This window comes from Eriocheir sinensis, chromosome 47 (genome assembly GCF_024679095.1).
Source record: "Eriocheir sinensis breed Jianghai 21 chromosome 47, ASM2467909v1, whole genome shotgun sequence".
Taxonomy (NCBI): domain Eukaryota; kingdom Metazoa; phylum Arthropoda; class Malacostraca; order Decapoda; family Varunidae; genus Eriocheir; species Eriocheir sinensis.
The window spans coordinates 3,704,338-3,723,742 of NC_066555.1; the positions used below are offsets into that span (position 1 = coordinate 3,704,338).

General features: G+C 44.6%; 1 protein-coding gene across 1 annotated transcript in view; it reads right to left on the reverse strand.

Moving 5' to 3' along the window:
- LOC126981281 (uncharacterized) overlaps positions 1-19,405 on the reverse strand; it is a 35,301-nt gene that overhangs the window by 3,288 nt on the left and 12,608 nt on the right. The window contains exons 3-4 of the mRNA XM_050832182.1: positions 688-877; positions 89-171 (exon numbers count right to left, since the gene is read on the reverse strand). Of these exons, the coding sequence (XP_050688139.1) occupies positions 89-171; positions 688-877 (273 nt within the window). The remainder of the gene's footprint in view (positions 1-88; positions 172-687; positions 878-19,405) is intronic.

Sequence of the window (19,405 nt, forward strand, 5' to 3'; positions counted from 1 at the left end):
ATTTATTTATTTTTCTTAATTTTTACTCTTTTCTTTCTTTTATTTTATTTACATATTTTTCATTTACGTATTTGTGTGTTGTACTTACCCGCCTCACGCCATGGATCAGCATCGAAGACGTTATCACACTCAGAAGACCCAGCGTCAGCACGATGCAGAAAGCGATCTTCACTGTGGGGGGAGAAAGAGAAGGCACGGTCACTTAAATTTAGTATCCCAGCGCGAACCAACCATCCACGGAGGAACGAGAATGTAAGACGGGCATGGAACCTACGGGGAGGGTGGTGTGCTTGAAGGAGCTGGGGGTGGTATGGATGTGTAGGTGAGGGAGGGGGTGAGGAGAGCAAGAAATGGGGTATAAGGTAAAGATGGAGGCATATGGTATAGCTACGCGTGGTCTTGGTGCTCATCTCCGTGACATTGAGATGCATAGGGCAATAAAAAGGGAATTGGAAGAAAGGAAAGCTGAAAAAAAGTGAAAGAAAGCAAGGAAGAAGATATGCAGAGAGAGAGAGAGAGAGAGAGAGAGAGAGAGAGAGAGATAATAGCGGTTAATTTTCAGTAAGAACAAATGGAAATACATGAAAATTGAATGACAACCTAAACCAATTCTTCGGACCCAGGATGAAGAATCTCTCTCTCTCTCTCTCTCACAAACACACACTAAGGTCTCTCCCTCAAACTAACCATAAGAGAGGTGTTCCTTGACAAGATCGAAGATTTGCTTGGGCTGGTCACCGACGTCCGCGTAGTCATCGTCCTTTAAGCTGTTGCGGTGCACCTCGTGTATGCTGCTGGCCAGGTCGACGCTCGAGTCCACGAACAGTAGGAAAACGAGCATGACGGCGAGCGTTAGGCTGGTCATGATGGCGCCAATCTGAGGGGGAAAAAACGAACATTAGTCTCGGTGCTGTGAAGGGAAGTAAAGGAATGTAGAGTATGTAGTGGGTTAATGATATGTATTTATGGTGAATGAGATAGTAAAGTAGGAAAAGGAGAAATAGATGAGGAAGGAGGAGAAAAAAACGAAGAAATAGAAAAACTAGTTATATTTCAATCTGAGGAAATTAATAAAGCAAATAAAGAAAAAGATAGAGTAGTAGTAGGATTGATAAGTAGTAATGATTAATGAGACAGTAAAGAAAAAGATGAAAGAATGACAAAAGAACCATTATAACGTACTGCTTTTAGTGCGCCAAGAATTAGAAACAGAAATTATAATGACAGTTTGCAGAGTCAGTTGATGAACGATATTAAATTAAGAATAAATAATGATATGAATTTAAGCCTAGATTATGAGTCATCTTCCCGCCTTTTTTCTCCCCTTTCTCAAATCCTCTTCTTCCTCTTCATCTCCAACGGCCGTTCCTCCAGATGGTAAGTCCCTCTCCTCCTTAACTTTTTTTTTTTTCTTAGTTCCTTCTTTCCGTCCTCTTTCTTCCTCCTCCTCTTATTATTATTTCTTTCCCACTTCTACCGCTCGTTCTCCTTTCTCTTCCTTCTTTTCTTCCCTTCCTCCTTTCCCTCTTCCTCTTCGTTTATTCCCTTCCTCCCTTTCCCTTTTCTTTCTCTTCTCTTATTTCCTTCTTCCACTTCTTTTTCTTCCTGTTCTCTATGTCTTCTTCCTCCTTTTTTCTTTTCTTTCCTTCCTCGTCTCTTCTTCTTTCCTTCTTCCTCCTCCTCTTTCCACTCCTCCCTCCTTTTTCTTTTCTTTTTCTTTCATCCTTCTCTTCGTTTTCTTCTTCCTGTCCTCTCTTCCTCCTCTCTTCCTTTCCTTCCTCCTTCTTCCTGCTTTTCATTTTCTTCTTTCCTTTTATTTGTTTTATTCTTCTTCTTCCTTCCTCCTCCTAGTTTCTCATCTTTTTTCTCCTTCCCTTCTTCCTCCCTTTTCTGTAACGGATTTCCTCTGGCGCCAAATAACAGCTCCCGCCCCTTCCCCGTGACATCTTCCCATTCTTTCTTTGTCTTCTCTCACCTTCCTTCCTGTTCCCTTATCCCTCACACTTCCTTCTCTTTTCTCTTTATTTTCTTAACAGGGAGAGGATAAAAGAAAAGAGACGAGGTTGGGGTAGAGGAAAGAAGCGAGACATGAAAATAAATGAAAGAATGGTGGAGGAGAAAATAGGAGATGGGGGAGAAGAAAGGGATGCCAAGGAAGAAGGATAATTAAGAGTGGGGGAGGAAAAGAAGGGAAGTAAGGTGTGTGGAATGAAGGAAAGAAAGAGGGAGAATAGGATGTGAAGGAGGAAAAAGAGCGAGGGAAGAGTGGAATAGGGAAAGGAGAAGAGAGGGTGGAATGGAGGAAGGAATGAGGGAGAGGAAAGGAGATAAAGAGGAAGAGAGACGAAGATGGGATGGAAAAGTGGAAAGAGGAGGGGAGGAAAAAAAAGAGGACTTAATAGCGCGTAGAGGAGAGTGAAATAAGTGAAAAATATCCCATACAAAAAGTTACAACGCCTCTGTTTATTTCTACTGACTCAAAGCGTTACTCTGATGTCCATATCATGTGTCGGGGTCCAAAGAAATCAAATAAACAAGAACAGTAAACTAAATAAAGATGGAAAGAAATCTGATGGAGGAATGAGAGCAAGAATGAGAGAAGGGTAAAAGAAGAGAAGGAAGAAGTGCAATGAAAGAAAGGGTAAAGAGGGAGACGAGGATGGGATGGAAGAAAAAGAAAAGTAGATTTGTCGTCTCTCTGTAAGCTAATATATACAACGCCGTCCTGCCTTCTATAATTCTTTCGCCATACGTCATCTGGATAACCGTCATTGCGTCCTTATCCCTGTTTGACTTGTTATTAGTATTATTTTTATGGCTATTCTCTTTCTTGGGTGCGTGTGTTATAGTAGAGGGGGAATTAAAGGAAGGAGGGGGAGGAAGGGAGAGAGTAAGGCAGAAGGAAGAGGAAGGGGAGAAAGAAGGGAGGAAGGATGGAGAAAAGGGACGAGAAAGGAAGGAGGGAGAAGGGAGGAAAGAGGGGAGTATATAATAGGAAAGGAGGGAGAAGGGAGAAAAGACATGACGGAGGGAGGTAAAGGAAGGAGCAAGAGGAAAAGAAGAAAGTTGAGAAGGGAGGATGAGGGTGGGAGGAGAGAAAGGAGAAAGATGAACAGGAGGGAGCAGGAACGAAAGCAAGAAAGCAGGAAGAAAGAGGAAGGACTCGAAGACATGGAGTAAGAATGGAGGGAGGCAGAGGAAAGCAGGATATTGAGGAGGGAGGAGGAAGAAAGGGAGGAAAGAAAGGAAGGAGGGAGGGAGGCTTTGTTTTGTGGTGAAGGAAGGATGAAAAAGATGCCAGTTCGTCGCTCATTCTCCATTCTCCATTTCTTTCGTCTCTTTATTATTACTAGTAGTAGTAGTAGTAGCAGTAATAGTAAGATGGAGTAGGAAAGAAAAACGGAAAGTGGAAAGAAAACGAACAAATAAGGTAGATGGTAGATAATTATTTCTTCTTCTTATTTTTGTTTTGTTGCGCCTTAAATATACAACTACTGCTGCTACTACCACCACTACCACAATCACTACAAGAAAAACAGTGCCACGCCCCCCCCTTCCCCCCTCCCCCATTTACAACGTCCCTGAGGAAGATAAATCACAAGAAAATACTAAATAATTAAGGCCGCGCCCATATTTCTGAAGGGTCTGTTGCATAACCCAACTCCACCCCTTCCTCCTCTTCCCTCTTCCCTCCCTGCCTCCCTCTCGACCTTCTTTTCTCTCCCCATCTCTTTCCTTCCCACTCCCCCGACCATGATCATCCCCCTGGCAACACGCGGGAAGGGAGGTTTGAAGGCTATACTTACAGGCTCACCCCTTCACCCTCTTTGCCTGTTGCTTATGCTCTTTGATAATCGAACTGCAATGTTGTGACTGATGAGGAGGGAGGGAGAAAGAAAGAAAGGAAGGGTGGAAGGAAGGAAAGAGGGAGGATTGATGGATGCGATATCTTAGAAATGGATAAACTAGTAAAGAGGTAACATGTTTAGAGAGAGAGAGAGAGAGAGAGAGAGAGAGAGAGATGTAGGTCAGGCGATGGAGGGAGGAACGGGCACAGCTATAGACAGACGGACGTGAAGCTGTGTCTGTCATAACACACTTCTTCCCGTCATGCGTGGAAGGGAGTGAGGTCGGTATTTTCAGACGCTTCTTCCCTTCACATCAACAATTATAAAGGTCGAAAAGGAGGTCAATCGGGTTGTAATGTGTGTTTCCTGAGGTTCACGGTACCGAAGAAGGGTCAGACTACCGGAAGAGTTATAAAACTACCCCTGGAAATGCCCAAAACTCCTACGAAAGTCTTGTCAAATATGTGAGCTTGGGCGTCGAAATGTTTAAAAATATGTGTCGGCTGTGTTGTGGTGAGGCTGAAAAGTTCCTAGTCAACAGAAGGAAGGAGGGAGGATTGATGGATGCGATATCTTAGAAATGGATAGACTAGTAAAGAGGTAACATGTTTAGAGAGAGAGAGAGAGAGAGAGAGAGAGAGAGAGAGAGAGAGAGAGAGAGAGAGAGAGAGAGAGAATGTCAAGACGTTACTACTACTACTATTACCATTACTACTACTACTACTACTACTACTACTACCACTACTTCTACTACCTCATGGCATTATTGAAATCCATAACACATTAGCTGTAACAAACAACCATACAAAAAAAAAGACCACCACCACCACCACTGCTACTACTTATCTACTGGTATCATACGCGACAGATACGTGTATGGTATGAGCGCGTGACAAGACCATACAACCCCACGGACGGTTCCTTCCCTGGCCTCAGCGGCACGCCCTACTCTCGCCTATTTCCCGACTCTCGTAAATAGGTTTATCTAGTGGGAAAGTGTGGCAAGAGGATCTGTTACAAGACGCACGGAAAATGAATGTGGTATAAATCTCTCTCTCTCTCTCTCTCTCTCTCTCTCTCTCTCACACACACACACACACAAACACACACGCAAACGGAAATGAAAATATTAGCAAAAGGAAATTTGACAGTAAAAACCACCAGCAGTATATCGCGATGGGAAACTTAATTTTTTGAGAGAGAGAGAGAGAGAGAGAGAGAGAGAGAGAGAGAGAGAGAGAGAGAGAGAGAGAGAGAGAGAGAATCCTAACCACGCCCATGTTAAGTTAATTTTACCTCATGTATGTAAAGTAGGGTACAGTATGATCAGCCAGTTTGCCCTACATGTTACCTCTCTCTCTCTCTCTCTCTCTCTCTCTCTCTCTCACACACACACACACACACACACACACACACACACAACTATTTTTGTTCGCTTGTTTTTCTGCCGTTTGTCTGGACCTTTTTTTTTTTCTAACCTCCTTTCGACGACAAGAAACATTCACTTCAGGAGAATCGTCAACGCCACAGATGTCACGAAAGAATAAGAAGAAAAGGAAAGAGGAAAAACAGCGAGGAGGAGTCATTCCGTCCCGCGCCCTTCAAAGACAACCGCGTCACAGTTGTAAAGACAAGACCCATTCACCGCTCTTAAAAAAAAAAAAAAAAAAAAAAAAAAAAAGATAAAAATAAGCGGCACTTCGTCTAAATAAACATAACTTTTTTGCCAGCACTGCATCAGCTACTACTACTACTACTATTACAGCTGCTGCTACATAAACAACAATAACAACTACTATTATTACTTGGTCGTATCTACTACTACTACTACTACTACTACTACTACGAGAGAGAGAGAGAGAGAGAGAGAGAGAGAGAGAGAGAGAGAGAGAGAGGTATGGAAGAAAGGGAGAGAGTAGTGCATAAAAATATTTCATGACAAAAATAGGTGGGGCCAGATCGGGTACACACACACACACACACACACACACACACACACACACACAGTTCGATACTTGAGAGAGAGAGAGAGAGAGAGAGAGAGAGAGAGAGAGAGAGAGAGAGAGAGAGAGAGAGAGAGCTACACGTGGCCACTCGAGAGGTAGTCACGCACACATCACTCTGGTAGCACACATCGTTACGCCGGGACAGGTAAAGGACGTGTATCGATTCGGGTGTTTCTTTATTAATAGATTGAGAGCGAGGGAAAGAAGGAAGGGACGGTTTTTACGTCTCTCTCTCTCTCTCTCTCTCTCCTTAGCTTACGTAATATATTTTAAGCTATATTTCGTTGTTTTATCAATTCCTCATTTTTTTTGTGAATGTTATCAGCTTAATGAGTTTAAAATGAGAGAGAGAGAGAGAGAGAGAGAGAGAGAGAGAGAGAGAGAGAGAGAGAGAGAGAGACTCCCCGGTTTATATAAATACAGCATCATCTTAAGAGGAGATATGATTATCTTTCCGAAGACAGATATTAGTTGACCTCTCTCCTCCTCCTCCTGCTCCAAGTTAACAAAAGGTGAAGAAGGTAAGGATGTTAGGCTTGAAATGAATGGCAGGAAGCGGGAAGAGGAAGAAAAGGAAGGAAATTAAGGAGGGAAAGAAGGTATAGAAAATGACAGTGAGGGGGAAGGAAGAGAAGGGAGAACAAGGGAAGGGAAGCGTGGTCAAGAAGAGGAGAATAAAAGAGAAAGAGGACAGAGGTAGAGATTGAAAACGGTGAAGAAAAGTGGGGAATTCAAAGAGCTATGGACACAGGAAGGAAGAGAAGAAGAAATGGAAAAGAACATGAGATAATAATTGTAGAATGTGCTGTGAATAAAGAAACATGGTAGAAGGAAAAATGGAATACAATAAAAAGAAAGGAAGGATTAGATGAAGAAAGATTAGAAGAGAAAACGAGGATAAGAAAGCAGGGTAAGAGACGAGGAGGATATGGAGACAATAACGAAACATAGAAGAGGAAGCAATGCAAAGAATAAGCATGAGAGAATTAGAGATAAAAGAAGGAAAGCAATGAAAACTAGAAGGATAAACCATAAAAGGAAAATGAGAAAATAAAAGAAAAGGAAAGGTAAGCATAATCAACAAAATTTCGATAATGGAAAGAACAGACGAAAAAACAAAGAGGTAGAAATAAAAGAAGATCCAGGCAAGCAATGAAAATTTTGAGAATATACACAGACGGCAGAAAATAAATAAAAAGGAGGAGGAACCGGAGCCAGAGATGATGAGAAAGTGCAAAGACTATAGATCGACGACAAAAATAGAGAAAAATAAGAAGAATTAGGAAAGAAAAAGGAAGGAGGGTCAGAAATGAGAAGAAATTGTAAAGAATCAAGAACCACAACAGAACTACAGATGACAAGATCCAATCAAGTAAAACAGGACTATAAGGAGAAGAAACATAGGTAGATGGATATGCTTCTACCTACCTACCTACAGACCATCGTAAAGGTTGGCTATTGACCCATTCAGATCAATTGTTGTGGTGTTCGACGTTCCCTCCAATCCCCTTCCCCATCCCTCCCTCTCTATCCCCCTTACCCCCCCTTTCCTTTCCCTTCCCTCCCTCTCCCTCTCTCTCTCCTAGCAACACTCGCTCAGGGCACAGTATCGAGCCGAGGCGTATAATGTTATAATATTGTCCAGCTATCCTCAGGCACCTCTTTGATGGTGTGTGTGTGTGTGTGTGTGTGTGTGTGTGTGTGTGCTGGTAGCGTGTAGTAGTATTGGTGGTGGTGGTAGTTGTAGAAGTAGTAGTAGTAGTAGTAGTAGTAGTAGAGAAAGAAAAAAAGAATTAGTAGTAGTGAAAGTTTAAGTATATTAGTGGAAGTATAAGTAGAAGTAGAAAAGATATAAGTATGTTCCCGTGTGTGTGTGTGTGTGTGTGTGTGTGCGCGCGAGGGAAGAGGTGGGGGTGGGGAGAAGATGGCTGCTGTCACAATTTGTTGACACAAGACAGACATACATAAGTGGAGGAAGAGGAGGTGGAGGAGAGAGAGAGAGAGAGAGAGAGAGGGGGGGGGGGGGGCACATGCCACATCAACGGACAGCTGAAATGTGATGGTTCGTGAGATGTCCATATATTTCATAACACGAGAGAGAGAGAGAGAGAGAGAGAGAGAGAGAGAGAGAGAGAGAGAGAGAGAGAGAGAGAGAGAGAGAGTAAAGCCACAGGTGCCCAGAGTAATAATTTAACATATGCACCTTTTACTCCAAGTCGTAAAGTATCGACGTATTTTTATACATACGACGCTCGTATGCAGCTTATCTTTTGGTATGTGTACATATATTTTCGATCGTTACACACACACACACACACACACACACACACACACACACACACACACACACACACACACACATCAATACATCTAACGAGTATAAAAAACAAGTATGAGCTTTTTTTTTCATTTGTCTTGGCTATACTATTATTTCAAAGCTGTCTAATTGAGCGAAATAGAAAACTTTCCTCTACACGCTTCTAAATGCTTCGGAGATCACGACTCACAAAGAAAACTGCAAAGAAAAAAAAAAGTGAGTTCGCCTTATTTGAAGACTTCGTACAAGCAACAGGTTCTCCAAAAGTCAGGTTCCTGAAGCGAATCAACGGCATTTTTGTCTGCTCTCTCTCTCTCTCTCTCTCTCTCTCTCTCTCTCTCTCTCTCTCTCTCTCTCACACACACACACACACAAAGATAAGCAGCATCCCATCGACAATCTGTGTTTGTGTGTGTGTGTCCGCAGCAAGAAACAATTAAGGGCATCAGAGATAACACTTATCAAAAGCTTTACCTGATGTGGAGGCTGACACACACACACACACACACACACACACACACACACACACACACACACACACACACACACACGAAAAAAAGAGGCACGTGTTCTCTTGGTATAACTAAAAAAAAATAATAAATAAAAAAAAAAAAAAATCACACGTATAGTTGTTTGCAAAATCCAACCTATGATGTAAATTTTCCGACTGGTCTTGAAACCCGGCAAATAATAAAATCTTACCTAAATATAAGTATAGTACAAAGATAAGGTAAACATGTGACTTCCTATTTTTTTATCTTATTTTTCAGTCACCGGCAAGTTGAAGAAATCTGGACTCCCTCCAACCTGACGTTTCTGCCTCCTCAGTGTCACCATCAAGAGTGAGTGAGAGAGGGAGTGAACGAGGGAGGAATGCAGAGTGAACGAGATAGGGAGGAAGAGAGAAGAAAGGATGGAAGAGATGAGAGGGAGGAACAAGGGATGAGAGAAAGGAAGAGAAGAAAGGGAGGGAGAAGAGAGGAAGGGAGATGAGAAAGGAAGAGAGGAAGGAAGAGAAAGGGAGGAAGGAAGAGAGGAAGGGAGAAGGGAGGAAGACAGAAGACGGGAAAGGAAAGTGAGGGATGGAGGAAAAAAAGCGAGGAAGAGTAACAAAAATGTGAAGAGGAGAAAAAACGAGGAGGAAAATAGGAAGGAATTCAGTGAAGTTGGCTCCTCCTCCTCCTCCTCCTCCTCCTTTTTGGGCATCAGAAAAAGTGATAGTGATGATGGTGATGGCGGAGGGGTAGAGGCAATAGTGGTGGTGGTAATAGTGGTGAGGATGTGAAGGTGGTGGTGGAAAGGTTATGGCGGTGGAAGGAGGTTATGGTGGAGAGGATGGTGGTAGTGGTGATGATGGTGATGAATTTGGTGGACGTATGATGGTAGTAATGGGGTGGAAGTGGAGGTGATGGTAATGGGTGACGTTATAGGGGTAGTGGTGGAGGTTATGGTGGTAGAGGTGGAGGTTTTAGTGATGGTGGAGGTTATGGTGGTAGTGGTGAAGGTTATAGTGATGGTGGTGGAGGTTATGGTGGTAGAAGTGGAGGTTATGGTGGTAGAGGTGGAGGTTTTAGTGATGCTGGTGGAGGGTATGGTGGTAGAAGTGGAGGTTTTAGTGATGGTGGTGGAGGTTATGGTGGTAGTGGTGGTGTTGAATCTACCAGAGTTCATTTACCTGCACCTTCGCTCCTCCCTTCCTCTCCTACCCTCCCTCCTCCACCTCTCCATTACCTACCCTCCCTCCCTCTCCTTCGGTCTCTTCCCCTCCTTATTCCCTTCCTCCTCTTCCTTCTACTTTACCTATAATAATCGGCTTCTTCCTCCCTCCCTTTCCTTTCCTTCTTTCTTTTCCCTCTTCCTCCACTTTTCCTCCTAGTAAGTGTCTCCACCCATCCATCACACACACACACACACACACACACACACACACACACACACACACACACACACACACACAGGGCAATTATCTCTCTCTCTCTCTCTCTCTCTCTCTCTCTCTCTCTCGGGCGGGACGATGACTTGAGGTGACGGCGGCAGTGAAGGTAAAGGAGGGGCAGGAGGGGGTAGGAGGTTTACTGAGGACGGAAGTGACGATTACTCTCACTCTGCCTTCCTGTTGTGTCACTTTCTTTGGCATTAATCTTCTTCTCTTTGTTGATTTCCTTGGTGGGTTTTTTATTGTGTGTGTTTTCCATTTCATTTTTATCCTTCTTAATCTTCGTCTTCGTCATCTTTGCCTTTGTTTTGACACACACACACACACACACACACACACACACACACACACACACACACACACACACATCAATCGATTACTTCAACCTCATGACTCTTCACTTTCACTTCCTTGGTGTCTTCTTTCATTTTCACACGCTCTTTTTCTTGCCTACGACACATTTACAAAACCTGCCAATTATCTACAGCAGGACCCACAAACGTGCACCCCCTTTACATACTCACATACGTTCAGACCTTTCCGTAATACCTCAACAACTGCAAATACATTCTCCATTCACTTCATTCGTGCTGTTCGTTACAATTTTCACACGCTTGGTCTCTCGCTAACGACACATTCGCAAAACCTGGCATTAACTACAACAAAACCCCAAGTGTTAAGATCCTTCTCCAATACCACAACTGCTAAAACATTCTCCTTACACTTCCCTTTCGTTTTCAGTTGATGCTACACGTGACTGCTATTCGTAAAAAGGTAAGTTACTATATATGTCTTTTCTTCTATTTCTTTTCCTCCTTTCCTTCAGTGATCGTTGGGTGTGCTACTAGATCATGCTTCTCGCGTCTCCCAGCCGACCTTCAGGCATCCTATCCCCATATATAGTGATCGAGAGAGAGAGAGAGAGAGAGAGAGAGAGAGAGAGAGAGAGAGAGAGAGAATTATGTCAAACGTTGATTTATTTAACTTCTTCAATAAATATATAATCTGCGGTGCTAAAATGAGGCGCGCGCACACACACACACACACACACACACACACACACACACACACACACACACACACACGGAGAGAGAGAGAGAGAGAGAGAGAGAGAGAGAGAGAGAGAGAGAGGAGTTACAGGTGAAAGCGCAACAGGTAGATAAGTAGCTGGGTGTGGAGGGCGACAACCGGCGGCAGGGAGAGAGAGAGAGAGAGAGAGAGAGAGAGAGAGAGAGAGAGAGAGAGAGAGAGAGAGAGAGAGAGAGAGAGAGATCCTCGGCAGCTCTTTACTACACGACGATGAGATAAAATTGCTTTTGAATAATGATGACAACTAATAACAAGGTGACGTGTATGAGTGTGTCTGGCTGTATACATTAGCCTATACCATCACGGTCTGTCTGTCTTTCTTTTGTTCTTGTTGCTGTTGTTATTGTTGTTGTGGTGGTGATGGTGTTACTAATGCTGATGTTGTAGTGTTAGTGGTGGCTATTGTCCTTACTGTTAATCCTGTCGTCCATGCAATAAATATCAAGAACAATACTAATGATAATAATAGTAGTAGTAATAATAATAACGCCTGCCTTCTCTTTCTACCTAGCTAATGTTATTGTACTCCTTATATGAATACTTCTCCTTCATTGTCATCTCCAACCCAACACTACTACTTCTACTACAATAACTAGCCTACTACGATACTACCGATGTCTTGATACGATAAAGAAACAACGTACATCGCTTTCTTTTCCCTCGTTTTCGGCCACGGGTCACTGCTCAGCCACCCACACCAACGGACGGAAAAAAAAGTAAATAAAAAAGGAAAAGAAAAACAGAAACATACCACATAATCCAAGGAGCATAGCATGAAGTCTCGACTCTTGCATATCAGCTAGTGTGTGTATGTGTGTGTGTGTGTTCTAAGGTCTCTAATCGGTCTCCATCTACCTGTTGTTATCACTATTATCATCACTACGACACGCGCAAAAACACACATGTTGTCTCTTCACATACAGCGATAACCAGATGTGTGTGTGTGTGTAGGAAGGGTGGTAGGTGCTGAGTAAAAGTACAGCGAAAGAATGGTGTTGGAGGAGCTGAAGGTAATGGTTTGGGGCGGTGGTGGTGGTTGTGATGGTGGTCGTGCCGTGGTGTCGGTAAGGTTAACACCACGTCTGGCAACACTGCTCGGGTGGACCTCCTCACCCTCGCTTCGCCCGCCTGCCGTTCTACTCTACCCTTCCTTCCTTCCCATACGACCACGGCCACCACCACCACCAGCTGCAATCTCTCTCTCTCTCTCTCTCTCTCTCTCTCTCTCTCTCTCTCTCTGCACTTCAATTCAATCGTATGTATCTATTAACATCGAACCCAACACCGAACGCACAAAGAAGTTGATGCAGAGTCGCTACGCCCCGACACAGGACGTATGTTGTTAGGGGGGAGAGGAGGGGTTGAAAAGGGGGAAAAACTGAAAAGGGTCTTTCTTACGCAACACACACACACACACATACACAGAGGAGCGAGCGCATGAGTCAAGAGTTGCGCGTTAGGGAATTATCAGCCAGCAACTAACGCGTAACCTCAGGGCAATACCGACCGACCAACACATTCAAAAACTAAGAGTCACAGGAACTGAACGCGGCGTATTTGTAGAGCCCCCGCCTGCTGTTGTTGTGGAGGCGGAAGTAGACTAATGCCGTCCACCATCGATTGGAGAGTTTCACCAGCGGTTCTCATGGCGACGAACAGCTTAGGCCTATCCCGGTAATGGTCCCAGCACGCGGGGGTCTCGTGCTGACATTACGGGCATATGAATGAGAGCGAGGAAAGCCAGCGAGCCATCCTGCCAGCCCAGCCACGCCCACTCACACGAAGCTGCATGGACCCCTACAAAACTTAGTGTGTGTGTATGTGTGTGTGTGTGTGTTTGGGGGATCCCAGTCTCAGAACAACGTCCCTTTAGTGGTCGCGGTTAAGGCGTTGGCACAGCTGGGGAGAGACGCGCCCTCGGGGAATGATATGCGTGGGTCGGCTAAACGCGACGGGGCGCGGCGTCCACTTGACCCAGTCGTGGCAGCGGTGGTGGCGTGGCGGTGGTAATGGCATCAGTCCGCGTCCTGCCGGAATGTTGAGTGCCGCCACCTTGACGTCACGCGGTTGCTGAGAGGTGGGCTTGTCTCTGCGGTTGCGCAAGGCTCCACAACAGGCGAAGATGTGAAGGATCCCAAGGACAACAAGCGGGCGGCAGCGGAGCCTCGCAAGTCAAGGTGTTCAAGCCTGGGGCGCCATTCACGGCCCGCCATTTACCCCAACACGGCGCGCTATGCCTAGCAATGCCGACCCAACCCACCCACATCTGCCATGGGTGGACCTTGACGCCGCCCGCCTCTTCCCCTTCCAACTAGACGCCAATCCGCTCCACCAGAAGCCTTGACATGTTTATTTTTGTAGCCGCGTCTCGTTCCTGCCGCAGCCCCGCGACGCCGCCAAGGCAGAGTCACGTTTCAGGACACTCGAAATTATCAAGAACAAACCACAAACTCTTGGTTGCGATATTTATTTCCGTTTTTTTTTACCGACACCGAATTTCTAACCAGCATCATTCACTTGCGTCTCTCCTAAATCTTATCCTCCCCAGCACCCCTCGTGACCCCTTACGCAACCACCACCCCGTACATACCCCCCGTCCCTCCCTTCTTTGCCCCTCCTCCAAGTGTGATACAGCTGGACTGAGGTGAGCGGAGGAACATTTACATAAGGTTCATTAGGAGTTCCCTGTGTTGCCTCCTGTGTTCCCTGTAATCAGTGGGCACACTCTCGCGGCGGACGGCAAACACCAGCGGCGAGACGGTCGGTGTGCCAAGTGCAGCGTGAAAACTGCTGAGTAGGGCCGCGGGGGAAGTTGTCTGCGGCGGGGATGGCTACAGGCTGCACGCTGCTCGGCTCATTTTGTTTAAGTATGTTATTGCCGCCTCCTTGAATTCCCTACACAGGAAGACCCGTTTCCATTTTTTTTTTCCCGCTGGTAGAAACTAATCTTCGCTACTACAGTACATACAGAGCCTTATATCACAGACTCCCGGGATACCATGGGTCGTTTTATAAGACATTTCGCCGTCCAAGAACACATATTTGACAAGGCTTTCGTAGGAGTTGTGGGCATTTCCAGTAGTAGTTTTATGACCCTGGTGGTAGTTTGACCGTTCGTCTGTACCATGAACCTAAAAAACACTCATTAGAACCCGATTGACCCCCCTTTGACTTTTTGAAATAGCTGATGTGAGGAGCGAAAGTGTCTTATAAACGACCCCATATTGTTGCAGGGCAGATGAAGCAACAAGTTCCGTGTTCTCGTATGTACCTACACACGCACACAGGCACACATACATCCCTTGAAAACTGAACTTCTCACCTTTCGTGCCTAACTGTTCCTCTTCAAACTCTCTCAACATTACGGTTACAAAATTTCGAGGCACCATATCTAAGACCTTCAAAGTTACTCTCCAAATCCTTATACTTCACGTTCAAATTCTCCCGCTTGCAAAACTGAACACGCGAGGAAGGGTTGTTGTCTATTTCATTATCATATCTTGACACCTCAACATAAACATATTCAACACAAACTATATTTACTTCGTGTAGTAGTTCGTATGTACTCCTCTGCTATGCCACTTAAAACTCCTCGCTCAGTTCACCAAAGGAAGAATAAAGAATATATATAAAAAAAAGGTGGGGGAGGTGTTTGTCAGTCAACGCAAGGAAGGGGGAACAGGCGAGGAAAGGGGTATGGAAGAAGAAGGGCGTTGAAAGGACGGGAGGCAGAAGGAAGGGGGGTTAGCGGGACTGACAGGAGAGGGGAAGGGATCAGAGTGAAACCAGAGGGGGGACGAGGATGAAAAAAAAAAGAGAAAAAACAGGACTAAGATGAGCACAGGGTGTAAGGTGATACGGGTTGGGAATGATAAATAGGAGAAAAAATGTAGGGAGGGAAGGGGAAGGAGTAAGAGGAGGCGAGTCAGGAGGAAGACAAGGAGGAGGAGGAAGACAGGGAAAGCTTTGTCATCGTCGAATGGGTGGTGTTTTGACCTTGTTTTTTTTTTCTAAGATCTTTAATAATAATGAGCATCCTCTTCTCAGCAGATTACCGGCTTAATTTCAGACAACACGCCATTCACGCTATAGTTCACAATATATATTAATTGTGTGCCCCTATTGCTATTCCCGTTTAATTTAATTTTCATATCCATATCTGCTCATTGAGGAGACTGGGTCTATATCAAGTTTTAATTTTCCCTTTATGCCCTTTCCTTGGATCACAGTAATAATGACAATAATAATAATAATAATGGATAAACTCAAACTCGGAGACGGATATACGGTACATACAACCGCGGACAGGGAGGAGGAGGAGGAGGAGGAAGGGTTGTTTCTCTTTACTCGTAAAATACAACAGGGAAGCAAGGGAGTAGAATGGAGTGGATAGATCAACGCCTGCCTTCCCCCCCACCTCTCTCTCTCTCTCTCTCTCTCTCTCTCTCTCTCGGCAACAATACGCCATCAGCGGCACCACTGTCGTTTGTGCGTCAAAAAAAGGGAGCGCGTGAAAAGAGCGTCAGTCCATCAACCGACCAGTCCCGCCCTCATCCTGCAGCGGCGCGAGACTTCAACTCTGGCAACGGGCGGGAAGCGTGGTGCCGGCTCTCTCTCTCTCTCTCTCTACTCGCCATTATTTCCATCTTTCCTACTTCTATTACAAAACTACTCCTGCTATACTAAGGGTGGAGCGATTATTGTTGCTGGGACTCTCTCTCTCCTTTCCGTCAGCATTTCTATTACTTCTATTACTATTACAATACTACGGCTGCTATACTAAGGGGGGAGGGATTCATGTTGCTGGGACTTTGTCTCTCTCTCTCTCTCTCTCTCTCTTACTCGACTTCCTGTTTGAATAATTATTTCTATCGATTTTCACTACTATTGCTGGGTACTATTACTGCTGCTGCTGTTGCTAACGATAACTATTAATATTGCTACTTGCTATTACTACTTCAACTGCTGCTGCTACTACTACGATTACTATCCCTACTACTGCTACTATTATGTATATTTCAAATGCCCTTTCATACCTTGTTTTATTAATTAGTTTCTTAAGTCTTTCAATTCGGATATCTACTCTTACTCCATTCCTTTTCAATTTTCATTCGCCATAATCCACTTTTTTTACAGAAATTGCGTATCCTTATGTATGTGACGCTTCTCTATTCTGAAACACTGCGGCTCTTGCCATAACTTCCTGCCTGTGCCTGACTCCCCTACAGCAGACACTTATTAGCCTCCAAGCTGTTATTATTACCTCCCGCGGCACACTGACTGCTGCTGCTCCTCCTCCTCGTCCTGTCCGTACCAGCAAGGGGGCCACTGTTTCCCTTCGGTCCCAACAGATGGTAGTGGGAGTGTTTTAGCTTTCTCAAGGAATGGAAACTTATTAGAAAGTCTCGGTTATAATGTTCCTGGTGAGCCAAAACAGTCCTATTACGGAGGGGGGTTATTTTTTCTACGTTATTTATTTTGCAATTATATATTTGTGTATTTATGTAATTTATGGTCAGTGGAAAGCAAGTTTTGTATACAGGTGGTTCGTAGTTGGATTTCAATTGTGAACCGCACTATTCAGTTCCACAAAGAAAACAAGACGCGACAAAGTGGACAGATTTAATTAGCTCAGTTTACAAAGTAGCTCAAAGTTTCCCGTGGATGAGGGATACGTTTGAAAGCCTTATAAGACTCTTCGGAAGGGACGTTTACCGAGGCGCCGATATAAGGGTAAGCTATGGTGGCGTAATGCTGCGTGGCCGAGGCTTCCGTGTGGTGTGAGGTCCATTGCGTGACGAACCTTACTATGTTTTGTGTCCAGTCCGGCGGTGTATCACGGATTGCAAATTATCATGAGTGTTATCTCTTGCATATACTGTCACTGGCACGGGGCACTGACATGAGGTGTGTGTGTGTGTGTGTGTGTGTGTGTGTGTGTATGGGGCGTGACCACTTCCTTTTAGAGGTTCGTTTCCTCCTCCTCGTCCTCGTCCTCCTCCTCCTCCTACAATCAGAATGTTCAATGCCAACACTGCAACCACAAAATACACTGCCACACGTATCAAACACACACAAAATAGAAAAGAAAACGTGCGTACCACCAACCTCACACACACACACACACACACACACACATGTAGGCTACTTCCGAGCCCTTCATCAACAGGTACATACAGCACGAAGACTAAAGAGTGTAGGTGAACAGCAGGGACCTTGAGGCAACCCGAGTGTGGGTTTTTTAGCTTCGGGAAAGGAAAGAGCTTGCCCCGCCCCGCCCCGCTTCGCCCCGCCTCTTCCTTTCCGTTCCCTCCACCTCCTCCTCCTCCTCCTCCTCCTCTGACCTTATTTGAATCCCACCAGGTGTTGTTAGGCCTCAGGTGCTACAGAATTACATGGCGTGATTCTTTTTGTTGTTATTGTTCTCTTTTACAAGGCGGTGGTGCTTTAGTTCATGTTGTTTGTGGTGGTGGTGGTGGTGAGGGTGGTGCGAAATGTTTGTGATTGCTGTTCTTGTTGATTACATTGTTATTGATGTTAGATGTAGCTTTGATTACACACACACACACACACATACACACGTTACGTCGCTATAGCACATTGAATCCTGTGTAAGTGAAACACCACCACCTACACGGAAAAATCACATGATACACGTATATACTTAGTTTCAAAACCCAGACTGATACACGCCTACACCTCTCTCACAGCATCCAGCCTTTATAAGGTTAGAGGATGCATAAGGGAAGGGGGGAGGGGAGGGATAGTTGGTAATGATTTCTCCTTCCTTCTTACCCTTCCTCCTCCTCTTCATCCTCCTCCTCACTATCTTCATTTGCCTCTACTTGAGTAACCATGATAATTACACCCACGAAGAGAGAGAGAGAGAGAGAGAGAGAGAGAGAGAGAGAGAGAGAGAGAGAGAGGGTTAAGGACGGTTACGTCGAAATACCACCAAGGTTAAGCGGTGTTCGGTCCATCTCCTAACGAGGTTTTCCCGGCGCCCCCCACGGGAAGATTTATTAAGGAGAAACAGCCCGTATGTGTGTGTGTGTGTGTGTGTGTGTGTGTGTGTGTGTTGCGGGAGTTTCATGAAGGGTGTTTACAACATTTCTTTCTTCTTGTGTTAGAAACTGTACATATTTTTTATTTGATCACATTGAATACTATAGTGCAAATTATCGTCCTTATAATCCTACGAGTGTTTTTGTTAGTTATTAGTTCGCATTATCCCAACAAATAAACATACAGACATTTTTAGGTGGGTGGGAGTGTCTTTAAAAGTATCATTAAGAAAATCTGTAATAATTAACCTCTATTTTCATTATGAAGTTACTGCAATTCATCTTAAACTTGTTGTCTTTAATATATGTAACTCCTTGCCATCCCGAATACGTTTGTGTGTGTGTGTGTGTGTGTGTGTGTGTGTGTGTGTGTGTGTGTGTGTGTGTGTAACCCTGCAGCCTCAAGGTCACCCCTTCCTACCCCCTCCAGGCCACCACAACTACAACCTCTGGACGCCGGCATGATGTGTATGTGTGTGTGTGTGTGTGTAAGTGTATGTGTGTGTAAGTGTGTGTGTGTGTGTGTGTGTATGTGTGTGTGTGTGTATGTGTGTGTGTGTATGTGTATGTGTGTGTGTGTGTATGTGTGAGAGAGAGAGAGAGAGAGAGAGAGAGAGAGAGAGAGAGAGAGAGAGAGAGAGAGAGTCTATTCTTCTCGTGGCCTTGGTTGTCCCTTCCAGCAGAATAGGAACACAATGAACAAAGAAAAGGAGGTAATGATGATGTAAATAACAATAACGATAATAATAACTAATAATAATGACAAGGTATACGATTGGACACACATACACACGGAAATCAAAATAAAAAAAATGTCAGATGATGGTGATGGTGGTGGTGGTAAGGGTGGTGGGGGTTGCAAGGAGTGGCGTAGGTGAGGTTGGCGGTAGTGGTGGTGATGGTGATGGTGGTGATGAAAAACGTGCATTGCTCACTTCCTTTTCCTTCCTTCATCACATCTTTCGTCTATTCATTCTCTTTCCTCCGGTTTGCTGTGTGTGTGTGTGTGTGTGTGTGTGTGTGTGTGTGTGTCCGATTTGAAGCTTATACCCAGATATGCCTCAGGAAACAAAAGAAATGGATGACTGGATGTATTAACGACTCAATTAATCCCTCAGCTAATAAATATATAAATAAATAAATAA